The 13,611-nt window shown below is 42.7% G+C and overlaps 1 protein-coding gene across 15 annotated transcripts in view; it reads right to left on the bottom strand.

Moving 5' to 3' along the window:
* Positions 1 to 4,502: 4,502 nt before the first annotated feature.
* NFIA (nuclear factor I A) overlaps positions 4,503 to 13,611 on the bottom strand; it is a 358,619-nt gene continuing 349,510 nt past the window's right edge. For all 15 annotated transcript variants that reach the window (XM_069861900.1, XM_069861899.1, XM_069861898.1 and 12 more), the window contains one exon: positions 4,503 to 11,672. In XM_069861900.1, coding sequence (XP_069718001.1) covers positions 11,655 to 11,672 — 18 coding nt within the window. In that variant the 3' untranslated portion in view covers positions 4,503 to 11,654. The remainder of the gene's footprint in view (positions 11,673 to 13,611) is intronic.

The following is a 13,611-nucleotide window of genomic DNA, read 5'->3' as shown; positions in this document are numbered from 1 at the left end:
CCTCACACACAGACCGTTCCTGCCCCGTGGACCCGGGCACAGGCTTGCATCCTTCCTGGGGAAATAATTAGCAGGGAGACCTTATATCCATAATTTTAATAAATACAAGGTATTTCATCCTGCCCCCTCCACATTCTGTATCTTCTTGCCTGTTCCCCATTGCAAAGGGCACTTTTGAGACTTTCCACTCACCCGCAGACCCCAGGAAACACTTGGAGCAAAATATTTATACATAAAAGAAAAACTTTGTTCTTTCCAGTGGTGGAAACCCTTTCAAATAAAGCATTTCTCTCCTGAGACTTACACCTTCTAATTTAATTTTCCCCTAAATCAAACAGGGTATTAATCCCCAATAGAAAACATGTTCCAGTTGCACAAACAATATTTAAATGGTATAATAGGGACATCTTTTATGAATACTTCTAACAAATCCTGAAAAAAATGAATGTGTGGGCTATAATTAATCGAAATGCCAAATGCCAGCTAACCAGGAAAACTCCAGCACCATAAATCTGCCCCGAGCTTTCTCACACATGTTGATGGATGGGGACTTGCAGCTTAAATATTTAACAATCAATAATTCAAATACCTATCCTACCCTATTAAATTTGTCACATTTATTTATAAATGCAACATCCAGCTGAAGTTCTCTAAAACTTGTGCGCCTTTCACCCAATGACAAAGTGCAGCATTTCTCTAGCTTTGGAACAGCATTAAAAAAACCAAAAAGTACCAGAATATGACATTTCTGTGGGGAAATAATGAACAATGAAGGGAAAAAATTAAATCCCATATACCAAAATACTTGGCTGTGTCTCCTTCATCCTGATAGGTTTGGATAATGCAATATCCAGGCAGGTGTTATGTTGTATGAATCAAATTTATAGGAATGTTTCCCGGTTTCTCCGCTGCCCAAGGCAGGGAGCTGCCATCCGGGCGCTGCAGATGAGTATTTCCATGGCATGGGGCAGGCTGAGCCCCCTGCTCGCCCGCTGCCTCCTGTCCAGAGCAAATTGTGCAAAAAAAAACCTGGAGAAAGGGATGGGGCTGGGGCTGGGGCTGGCCTGAACCACAGCGACATTTTGTCCCACGGCAGGGAAGAGTGGGCCAGAAATAAATATATGTTGGGTCCAGTGCTGGCAAGCAGGAGACCATTCACTGGCTAATAACAATAATAATAATAATAATAATAATAATAATAATAATAATAATAATAATATCTTGCCAGCTTTCAGCAGCAGTGTATTTCAAAGGTTTCTGGGAAAGTAGGGAGAATTGCATGATTTATCAGGTGGCTCCTATCCTCTCCAATGGCTTCAATAAAAATAAGAAAATGGAGAAAGCTCGGCTCCATTTCCATCCATCCAGAGGAAGGGGAGGTGGCTTGGAGCCTCCTGTTTCCCACTAGATACTTGGCCAACCCTCCAGCTGTCTCCGGCAAAGAGGGTCCCTTTGCCCCCTGAGCATAATTTATTTTAAACGAGCACCAAAACTGCTGAATTCTAAAGGTCATGAAACTCTTGACCCCAAAGTTCTGGAAGGATTTAAAAACCCATGGAGCTGCCTATGGGCAAGGACGTTGGGGTGCTGGCCGTGGCACTTGTCCCCCCCAGCACCACCGGAGCGTGTCTGTGGCCCAAGCACAAGTTACAGTGGCATAAATCTCCGTTGCAAATTTATTGCCATAATTTATCAGCTCATGTTGCTGAATGGCCAAGCAGTTAATTTTAAAATGAAGTGGTGTTACTTTCATTAATACCCTTGTGCTAACTACCTATCAAAACACATGGAGGCAATTAATACTGTGTTGCTGAAGTACTGGACCAATAAATATTTCCAATCTTGGCTTGTCTTTGGCACATAAAAGACATCGGATGAACCCACCGCCTCGGTAATACTCTCGGAGACCCTTTCTTGTTGCATCATCAGGAACATTTACATTTAGGGAAGAAACTAAGTAGCCAGATCTAAGTAGCCAGTAACAGGAATTTAAAAGGCCGTTGTTTCATGACATGTGAATAATCCCTTCAGGATGCCTTTGAAATAAAAATAAGCTTGAGAGAAGATTGGAAATTTCTGAAGATTATATATCAGCAATACAAAAGCAATTTGGCACAGTCTGCATTTGGGGAAAGAAAGGCAAAAATGCCCAACATGTCAAGACTCCGTATAAATACTTTGTCACCACCGCACTTGATGCAACTTCATCACCCACCATGCCACGGAGCATCCTCTAGAGGGGAAAAAGGGCTCCAGTGTGGACTTTGGTGTTTATGGCCGTAACAGAATTTTCAGCCCTTATTTCTTCCCCGGATAAAAAAATCAAATGGTAATAAACGCAACCTCACTAAAAAAAGGGAGAACCGAGGCAGCAGGCTTCTCAATGGCACACAGCAACACACACTTTTTGGCAGGGTTTGTATTGCATGGATCTCCCCGTAGCCACATCCCATTGCTTCTCCCTCTGAGGCAGAGCAGCAGGCGCCTGCTTTTCTCTGCGTAAACACCACCATGTATTCTTTCCATCCAAAGTTTTTATTTTTCTATTAGATGGCTATTGTGCATTCTTCCTGCGTCCCGAGGCAAGCTGACACATTTTGATAGCAATAAATAATAAATGGGATTTATTTCCTTCGATGCTGATAGAAACCTTTTCTTCTGCAGGAAGAAAGAGAAAGTGAGAATGAAAGAGTGCAGGAAAAGGAGTGAGAAAGCAGGAGAGGGTGCCCAAGCCCCAGTCGTGGCCCTGTTGGTGCCTATTCTCAGCACAACTTTCTCCCTGCACGGGGCAGGGTCTGGTTGCCCTCCTGGAGCCCCTCCTGGCTCCTCCGCTCAGCAGCCTCAGTCGACAGCCTCAGTAATAAAGGGTATAAATAAATAATAGAGAATGATTTTTGTAGGAGGGAGGTAACAGACGAGAGTGCAGGAGCAGGTGCCGAATGCGAGGAAGGGGTAGTGTTAAGAAACTGTCAGAGCACAGCATCAGCCACACTGGCTGAGCAACTGCTCTTTTTTTTAGCAGCTTTTAATTTTTCTGTGTGTGCTCGTACAATGACGTGCATGGGTGGGTCCCTGCCCCTCCCTCCCATCCCTGCATCCTCTGTGCTCACTGCTGCTGCTTGGATGAAGCGCCCGGCTCCTGCCGCCCCGAGAGGCAGCTGGCACACGCCTGCGCTTGTTCCCCGTCCTAAGGGGCACCGCCACCACCACCACCACCATTTGAGCTCATTTTTGCTGCCTTGAGATGAGCTTTCTGCCCCAAAAAAACACTTACCCCTCTCCCCCTGCTGTTCTTTCTCCGACCTCCTCCCAAGGCTCCCAGGGCACAAGTGGGCAAGAGCACCTGCTTGGGGCACGGTGTTTTCTTGTTTTCTGTGAGGGCAGATTTGGCTTTTCCTCAATGCCTCGTCCCCTTTGTGAGGGAGAAACAAAAGCCAAATTGAATGGGCTCCAACCTGTCCTCAGCTGTTCCAACGTGCATCAGTGCTGGCACGAGCTGTGTCTGACGGAGCAACCACAGCGCGGAGCGGGGCACCCTGAGGACAGAGCCCTTAGAGCTGCACACAGCCCAGACCTCCCGCCCCGGCCTCGGAGCCTAAATTGAAATTATGCGGATGTGTGAGAAAGGAAATACCAGTGGTTTATGAGTGCCGGGCAACTATTTGTTAGAGAACACTCATTTCCGCCAATGTAAAATGGAGGAGCTGGTGCTGCAGCTGGTGCTGCCCCGAGAAAGGCTGGGCACGATGGTCACCACCTCCTGCCCCCCAGGCCGTGTGGCACAGCTGCACCACCCCTCGCCTCTCATCGGCCTCTCATCAGCCTCAGCGCTGGTTTCTAGGTAGAAAGCAGGTGGTACGGCTTAAACGAAAAAGATTCCTTTCGGCAAATACTAACTTCTGCACGTATCTTTTAAGAAAAGATGTTGCGCAGTGGAAAACTTTAAATAAAACTTTAGAGGTTGCAGAAAGACCAAGTTTTTCCTGTCCAACATGCACCGAGGCCTTGCGGAGCGGAGCAGGGCAACGGGGGCTCTAACAGCCATGGCCAAAACGCCCCTGACAGCCAGTACTGGGACTCTTTAGAAATGTGGCAATATTTTAAAAGTTTAGCTACATTTAAAGATATATTTTAGTGCTTGCAGAATTAATGAATCTCCCCAGTCTCTATTAGATGCGCTTTGCGTTTTTAAGCAGGATGATTTAATCGGCAGAGGTTCGCTGAAGATTCATCCATTATTGTGCGATTTTGTGCTGACAGGACACCGGCAGCACAGGAAAGTGCGGCTGATGTGACGACGGTGACTTGATTTAACCAAGTATCTCTGCAATTTGGTGCCAGCTACCACCAGGGAACCCCCAAACCTGCCCGGGTCGGAGGGCCAGAGCCACCCCCAGCGCCGCACACCCAGAGAGGTCAATGCCGCAGTCGGCGGCAATGCCCACAGCCCGACTGCCGCACACCCCCCGCCCCCAGCTGAAAGTAAATAACAACACAGCCTGTTAGCATTAGCAATTTTTTATTTTCCTTTTTTGTTGCATAGGAAATGCAGTACTTGCTTCCAGTAATTGTATTGTAATGTGAGAAGGTGGTAGCACTAATGGTTGAATACAAGAGTTAAACTAATCCACACCAGCTCAAAAAACCTGCGGAGACTTAGTTGAATAAGAATGGATGCCCACAGTGATTCTCAACCAATTACAATTTTTTTTCACAGAACACAGTAAAACTAAAATGGTAACTATGAGAGTCAATACAAGTATACTAGAGGCACGAGGGGCCTGACTCATAAAAAAAATGAACACGACATGGTATTAACACGGGTGTCAAGTGAATTTGCAGCAGATCTTTCACACGGCCAGTGGAAATTTTAGCGCCCCGAACTTCCAATTGACGCTGTGGGACTTGGCTGGGCCAGTCTCAGGCAGCAGAGCAGGGCTAGGTCAGAACTCAGCCACGCAGAGAAACCGCACAGCCAGCCAAAATGGAGTTTTCTCCTTGATTGTATTTCCAAAGCAAAGAATTTCGCAGACCTTTCCCCAAGGCAGCAGTTGCAGCCGGGTGCCGGCAGCAAGAACAGGCAGTGGTGGCGGGTGCCAAGCCGGGCACTCTCTTCCTACCATGCTCCGTCTAAAAACTCATCTTCTTTTTTTTTTTTTTTTCCCCTCATATTAATTTGTGGATGCAGATAAAAGGGGGGCATTTCAACCCACACAATTGTTTTTGTTCATGCTTGAGCATAGAAGATTAACTAAGTGGAAAATAGTCTTCCCTAAAAAAAAGCATACAAAGTACAAAAGTTCACATTGTGTATGAGTGTTTGCCTTTACGAAGGTTTTTTTCTAGAGCTCAGAGGTAGCGATCTAGCATATTTTTCTGGTACGGACAAGATCTCTTTTGTAATCGAGTAGCCTCGTCCCACCGTGTTACGAACCCCTGGCCTCGGCCAGCGAGCGGCGTGGAGTCGGCCTCGTCCCCGTGTCCCCCTTTTCTCCTGCCAGCCTGCACCTCTGGGGTGTCGGAGCATGGTCCTGCGCCGCCTCGCCTGCCCCGGCCCCCCAGCCCCTTCCCACCAACTCCCGCTCTCCGCTGGGCTGGGGGAGGCCGAGAGGGGAAGGGGAGGGAGCCGAGAGGCAGCAGGCGCGCGTGCCGAGGACAGCGGGGCTCGCCAAAGCGTGAGCGTGGAAAGCGCATCCTCGCTTTGGACAAGAACAGCTACCAGCCTCCCGTGTTAATAGCAAAGGAGCTTTTATGAATCGGGCCCAAAGTTTGTACAGAGTTTGTCTGAAGAAAAATATTGCAACTGTGCATGAAACTAAACAACCACATGAGGTTTTTTTTTTTCTTTTTTTCTTTTTTTTTTTTTTAAAGGGTTTTTCTTTCTATATGAGGAAGTCTGGTGTGAAGAAGGGTCAAGCATGGGTACCTGGTGAACCGCTGCCCATTAAGAAATCTCTCACAACGTGAGCTCAATCTCGTTTGTGGGTTTAAAGACTGTCCCTTAAATTTGAACTTTATGCATCTCTTCTTCAGAGCAAGCTCTCTGAATTCTTAGGGTAGCTTTTTGAGACGAAAATCTTACCAGGCACGGATTTCTGGTCTCAAACACCATGTCCTGCCCTCTAGGGAAAAAAAAAAAAAAAAGGAAAAAAAAAGAAAAAAAAGAAAAAAAACCCAAAACACAAGTAATACTGAATTTAAGTAAATGTATACCTCCAAAATACTGAAAACACCCCAAATCAAGAAAAGACAGAATTTGCGTTCTCAGTGAAATATCTTTAAACCTATCTGACAAGAACCAAGTCAGAAAAAAAGACTAACATAACTTTGAGTAATATTCATACAGCTACTAAGCATTATGGAATAGCATGCATTAATATTGTACGGTTATTTTACATCACCTATATCAGAAGGTTCTGACAGACAGCGAAGGCTACCGGTGTAGAAAAATCTTACTTCAGAAGAGCAATATAATACAGATTTCACAGGCACTACATTTTAATATATCAGGTATTATGCTGGTTTTCTTATAATTCTTTCTGTCCTAAAGCTGGCATTATAACAATGACCGAAAAGGCAAGGATCGAAGTAAACGGAAAGTAGATACCAAAGTTGATATATTCTTTTCTTTTTTTTTTTCAGATAGATTAGTGCATAGTTTCCATGCAGATAAACACTGCTATGCATTTACATTGTTGGAAAGCAGAGTGAATTGAGCCCAAGTTGTCACATTTTTGTAAATCATTTTGCCAGCCTGTAATAGCACCATGTAATGGATTTGCATTAAACATTAAATTGATTTCAGAATTGGTGACACAGTATTCACTACAGTTAAGTGCTATGGAATAGCTTCAATGTTACCTGCTATATATCAAAGCAATTTTCATCCCACTGCTTTTTTATTGGAAAAAATAAAAGGAAAATGTACTCGATACTAATTAGACTATTGCGCAGCCTTGGACTTGATGATGGCATAGCTGGGTTTACTGTCAAACAGTAATACATGCATTGACTTCAAGACAAAATTGGCATTGTAAGCTTGATTTAATGAAAATCCTGCCTAGCAGGCAGTGTTAACTTCACAAGACCTGCCTCCGACAGACCTCATGAGGTTTATTTTGTTATTTATTTATTCTTTAGGTGCCATTGAAGCTCTCCTTACATTGTCATGCCGGTTATGGTTTTAATTTTGTTCGATGGAGGCCTTCTACCAAAAAAAAAAAAAAAAAAGATATTTCCAGAGACACAATGCAAAGTACAATATTAACTGACATCCTTAAAAAAAAGTCACCACAAGGAAAAAAAACCTGTTTTAGGCTATGTATCTGGGTTTTTTGTATTTTCGTATAGTAAATATTTTATAACACTGTTACTACAAAGCTGCAAATATACGGAACAAAGAGAACTAAAGAAAGAAAAAAAAAATGTTAGAGGGATTTTGCATATTCCTGTGGGCTGACTGAATACTGTGGAGTTGAGAAAACTTGAGTGTTTCTTTTCCCCTTCGACCTTAAGGGGAGGGGGAACAAGCAACAGAGACAAAGTGTACCATGGCTGCCTAAACTCGAAGCCCCGAAGTTTTTATTATAAAGGAAGAAGAATAAATAATAATGGCATCGCTGGGGTGTGCGGCATGATAAAAGCAAGTGCCCTCGCTCCAAAAAAAGAGGAAATAAGAAAGGAATTAACTTGAGAAAAAGTCAATTCGCGCTAAGCCACTTCTAGGGCTTTAAATTTGGATGGGTGGGGGGGTGGATACGGGTCAGAGTATTTGTGCGTCTGACGGTTTCTGGAGAGAAGGAGACGGGGAGAAAAAAGTTGTTCGTGTGACTCAAAAAGAACGACCGGAGCGACTCGGAGGGGAGTGGGGCTGTAACCCGTCCCAGAGTCCGGGGCGCTGGCCGCCCCCTGCTCCTGCTGCAGCCTGCACCCCCAGGAGGGACCCTCCTGCCTGGCCCCCCACTCCGGGCTGGCTCGGAGGGAGAAAACACTGCTTGTTCTCTACACCTGCACAGAACGGGACTGCCGTGTTTTCTGCGGGAGAGTAAGGTGAACAAAAACTGAATTTAGTGTGTAATACTTTACAACCCCTGTTTGTTAACACCCTTGACCGCCTACCTAATGTTTTAAAGCCTTTAAAACATTTTTTCTCTCAATCCTGCTCAGAGTTCCCTAACTTTAGCGTCATCAAACTTAATATGACAAAATACCTTCAAAAATACAGCATACCTGTAATGTCCATTTACAATGGTTCTTCAGTAGCCTATACTTCTCAAGCATAGGAATATGCTATACCATTGAGAGAAGAAAAATAACTGTATTTAAATACATACAAAAAGGAAACGGGAAAGTTTTTAACTTAAATCCAGTTCCCAAAGGAAAAAAAAAAAAAAAGCAATTCTATGAACGCTGCCTTTATAACGAACAATCAGAAATTCCACTAAGCTAATTTGACAGAAATTTTTCCTCATTTAAACAACATTACAAAAGTCCTGCATTATAAAATAGGGTAGAATAAATCAGTGTAATCAATAAAACTATACAACATACAAATTACATATCTTCTGAGTGGGCAGTTTAATTCTCTCTCTTTGCAGCCATGACTACAACATGCTCACTAAAAACAACTAACTGCCCAAACTATTGCTTAGTTTGTTTTGTTTAAAAAAGGGTGCAATTTTATTGTATATACAACCAATTTACTGGTAATACCTTGTCTCATAGCAAGGTTCTGACAAAATGTTTGTCTAGGCTTTTTTTCCCTTCACTGTGAAGCACTGAAAGCTGCTATTTTTTTTTTTTAGTGCACATATGTCTTAATAAAGTAATGCCCAGCTAAGTGCTATAGGGAAGGCAAAGGATGCTGGCTAGAGGATGTGATACCATATACTAACAATCACACAATACAATAGAGCAAAATGACTACTCAACCACTTATCAGACACATATGAAAATCCAAAACATTTTATTTTTTCCTTAAATAGAGAATAACCAGTAAACAATTTTCAGAACTTGGAAGTTTAAAAACGTGCATATAAAAATGGGCATTATATACTTTTATTGAATGTGGATTGATTGCAGTCTGCTAATAAAAATGGGTGTGGGATCTGAAGAAAAAGGAAGTTTTTTTTTTTTTAAGGCTTGCTTGTGAAAGGAACAGTTGTAAAACAAAAATTGCTTGAAGCAGGGTTCAGCTTAGTGCTTCACAGTTTGACTGCTTCTCTAAGAAGAGCCCTTCCTGCATGTGCATTCAAAATCACAAAAGTACAAAGACAAACACCTAAAACACACTGCGTCAAGTGCAGCACCAACTTTGGTCAAATAAAAAAAAATGAAAAGAAAAATTAATAATTGCTAAGCTTTTCTACATGATATAAGCAGGTATTGCATATTTTCATATATCTGGGAGAAAACAAAACAAAAAAGGAAGACTCCAAATAAAATGTAAAATGCAGCAACATCCAAAAATACTGATAATCTAGCATCTACAGATCTCAGAATAGCACTGCCACTGACCATACAGGACAATAAACACTACTCCTATCTGCGGAACAACTAACATCCTATTTAATTCTAGATGTTGAAACTGACAATGGCTGACATAAAAGTCACATTTACAAAAAGTGTCTCCAAATGCTTGACTAGGGAAAAACCCCTTTCAATATAGGAACATGTGCAACAATTCCACAAATAATCGCTATCCAGGGCAAGGCACATTGATATGGAATTTTTTTTTTTTGTTTCGTGCAAATTAAGAAAACAAAACAAAACATTGTTTCAGGGAAAAGATGAGGAGCAAAGTGTCTTCCCAAGAATTTCAGTTACTTGATTGTATAGGACAGTAGTAGAAACCCTTCTGAAGGGTCGAACAAACATAGTTTAAAGGCAAGTGCCTGGAATAGGGATTACAATATTGTGTCTTAATGCACTCTACTTTACCCTACATTAACTATATAAAAATTAGTTACTAACACTAGAACATGCAGAGACTTTCTCTGATTAGCTGGACGTGCCAACCAGAACGTATATATATGTATAGTATAGGAAACCTTCTTAAAGTTGCATGTGAAGCAAAGGGGTGCTCCGCTGTCTGATAGAAAAAATCACTTGCACTCTTTTTTTTTCTTTTTTTTTTCCTTTTTTTTGTACATAAGATACAGGACGTTTGGGGTCCAAACTTTTTTGTTGTTTTTTTTTTCTTTTTTTTCTTTTTTTCTTCTTCAGCAAGTGCCCTTGCTTTGAACTGGCATAAGTTGTAAGATCAGCATCATTCATTTCTGTAATGTTTTCTTCGCAGTCCAGAAAATGTACCAGTTCAGGGACACGAAGGTGTTTTACTTTCTGGACCATTCTCTCTTATTCCCAAGGTGTTTGAGAACTGATAAACCCTATATTGCCGGAAACACGTAAATTTTGTCAGAATTGGCATAATCCATTATAGTGACTTTTAGCTTATAAAATTAACAGATATTATGATTTCATTTTAGTTATGTGCTTTGATAACAGAAAATGATTAATTAGCATTTAATGTAGTTAACATATTGTGGTAAAAGCACCATTAGACTTGTTTTTTTTTTTAATTTTCCTTCAGTTTTAAAGGGATACAAGTTCAACAATAAAAAACATAAAAAGCAAAAATAGCTCCCCTTTTTCTTGCAAGGCTGTTTTTTACCCCAATAATTTAGAGTCCTGGGGTGGAAGGACTTGGAAAACAAAAATAGAATTTTCAACAATCTCTATCTTACAAAGATATTTAGCTATCCAATGAAATTGCACTTTACTCAATTCAAAATTCGATTGTTTTGATTGATTCCTGTCAGTTTCTGTCAAAAACAGACCAACTTCCCCATTTCTGCGTGAATTTTTGTGTAATTGTTGAAAATTGTTGAAAAATGTTTTTTTTTTAAATGTAAGTGCAGCATTTCAAACTTTTTTCTTTTTTTTCTTTTTTTTTTTTTTAGTGAATAGTTGTAGTTCGATGTTTTAAATCGCTCTGCAATTGAGTGGAAAAAAATTCTTGACAATGCTCTTATGGTTTGTGTTACGTATCTAAGTGCCGACTGTAAAAAAAAAAAAAAAAACCCCAACAAAAAAAAAACCTGCAATTTTTTTTTTCCGATATGTTACAGAAAAACATGCTCTATGTCTGTCCGGTAAGTTATATATTGCAGAATTCAGCTACTACAAAAGTTATACTTTAAGTGTGTTTCATGATTTCTCAAGAAGTCTCACACCTGTATGGGAAAAATCAATGAGGATACTGTAAAACAGTTAGGCTCCATATGGAAAGTGTGTTACAACAGCGAGTTGGTAAGCAGCAGCAGAGGCTAGTTCTACTCAGTGTCACCTAACGCTTACACTACCAATGAAACACTTCAAAAGTTATGAAGCCCAACCATTTCCAGCACCATATGAGAATACAACAGTCCTAAGTTGTCTAAAAAACCCAAAAAAAATAAAATCTCGAAAAAGTTACGGCCTTTGCCATTCAACCATAACGTTTGCCATTTCCATGTACTAGTTTGCTGTCGGTATCTGCTCGCCTCCCCTTCCGTTGGTGTGAAGTCGCTGCGCTGCGTTGCTGCTGCTTCCGTGTTACAGAGGTGGGAAGGGGTCTGGTGGTCTGTCTGGTGGGTGGTGGGAAGCGGAGACTTTTATCCCAGGTACCAGGACTGCAAAAGAAAGAGGAGAAGTGTCAGCCCTGCCGCCTGCTTTCGCTGCTTCCCCAAGGGCTCCGGGCATTGCCGCCAGCCTCCTCCGCCAAGAGGGGGGCTAATTGAGACTGTGACGAATCGACCTAATTACAAAGCTTAATTAAAAATACTGTATGAATCAATATATTTTTTTTTTTTGCTGACAGTTGCTGGACATAGCTACAGATGAACGTGGGGGTCATGTCACGTTACAAGTTATCAATCTTTTTAATAGATTATGCCTTGAAGATCCCTCCAGTTCACTTTTGTCTAATCCCCTGAAAAGGCGATACACATTCGCCTCTCTGTGCCATTTATCACCCTGCAGTCGGGGTTTTCTTGGGTATTTAGGCATGTGCCAGCATAAGCATCTGTTGCTTTATACTGCCCTGCTTCAACTGTCTCGCTGGAACAGATGCACAGAAATTCAACAACAGGGCTGTTTTCTTAGAAGAAATGTGGATCGCTAGAGAAAAGCCGGGATAAAGTGAATCCGGGGGAAAGTGGATCAGCGAAAAATGTCCCGTATTTCTGGCCATACTTGTGTTTCAAAACAAAACGTGGACCTCAACTAATAGCTGTTCTTGGGAAAATATTTCTTTTTTTTTTTTTCCCCCCCGCCTCCCAAAGGGAGGGAATTCCCAGCGATTTCATCTCTGCAACAATACTGTCCTTAACCCAACTGCGCAGATGCCCAGGGCACAAAAAGCAATTTTGCTCCTCGACAGGAAAATAAACACCATCAGAAAGCTGGAGTGGGCTCTGCTGGAGTCAGGGCAGTGCCACCCCACAGGGGAGACACAGCTCGGCCCCGGCGAGGTCAGACCAACCTGAACCCGGGATGAATAAGAGCAGTGTTAGGCCCTGGGACTGTACGTGCAGGGGGATGCTACTTGGCAATGACAGATTGCTGTGGGAATACACCAACAAGCGGCAACTATTTAGCCTGAAGTAAAGTAATACAACAAGAAAGATTCAGGTATTAAAGACCTGTTGCTGATACCCTATGTTTTTACTTTGACTCCTGTAATATATGAGGTGCATACGTGTGCATGTATAAACCGATGACAAGTTTTACCAACTTTTTCCTCCGTTCCTTTTCAGCGTCTGACGTGATTGATAGCATAATCAACCCGGGGAGGATTTATGAACATTTACAGAAGACTCTGAGGCAAGTTTCATGTGGGACTTGGAGATTATGTGGTTTTGCCATGGAGGTAGGAACCGGTAAAATAAATAGCACGATCGGAGAAGTTGTCCTGGTTCCAATACACCTCATTAACTAACTCTTCCTCCGCACACCCTTCTGAATACAAACACACCGGTCCCATATCGGCGCCATCTATTGCCTACAGATTTTATATTTAGAGTTACGCAGGCTGCAATTAAACGAAATAGTTCTCATATGTAAAGTTCATAAACAGAGAAAAGTTCTGGCAGGATTTGTGAAGCGGTGCCAAGTCCCGCTCCCCTCCCTGAGCGCAGGGCCCTGTTGACTTTAGGTGGGCGCAGGGAAGCTGAGCCCGGGCCGTGCCGGAGGCACCTCCGACCACCGCTGGCCGCAAACTCTTCTGAACTTCGCGGGGCCGCCCCTTACACCTGCCATTTGAGCGTGACAGCCTCTGGCCAGGCTGGAAAGCCCCCAGCAGCGAGCAGAGGGGTTAAAAACTGAGCGCGGACGGTTCAAATCTCTATCGCAGATGTCCAGCTGGCTCCCTTCGCTGCTGGCCTGGCCACATGGCCAGCGGCCCCGGGTGGCGGGGATGCTCTGGCCTCGCCTGGGTGGCAGGGGATGCTCTGGCCTCACTGCTCCTTGCGCTTGGGAAGAAGATTTAAAAAACAAACAAACAAAAAAAACCAACCAAAAAAAGAAAAGCAGAGAAAAAAAGAAAGGCAAAAAGGCAAACATCAGTGGCAG

Source organism: Phaenicophaeus curvirostris, chromosome 8, assembly GCF_032191515.1.
Source record: "Phaenicophaeus curvirostris isolate KB17595 chromosome 8, BPBGC_Pcur_1.0, whole genome shotgun sequence".
Taxonomy (NCBI): domain Eukaryota; kingdom Metazoa; phylum Chordata; class Aves; order Cuculiformes; family Cuculidae; genus Phaenicophaeus; species Phaenicophaeus curvirostris.
Note: the sequence above shows the minus strand (reverse complement) of the source record. Positions and strands in the feature narration are given on the sequence as shown.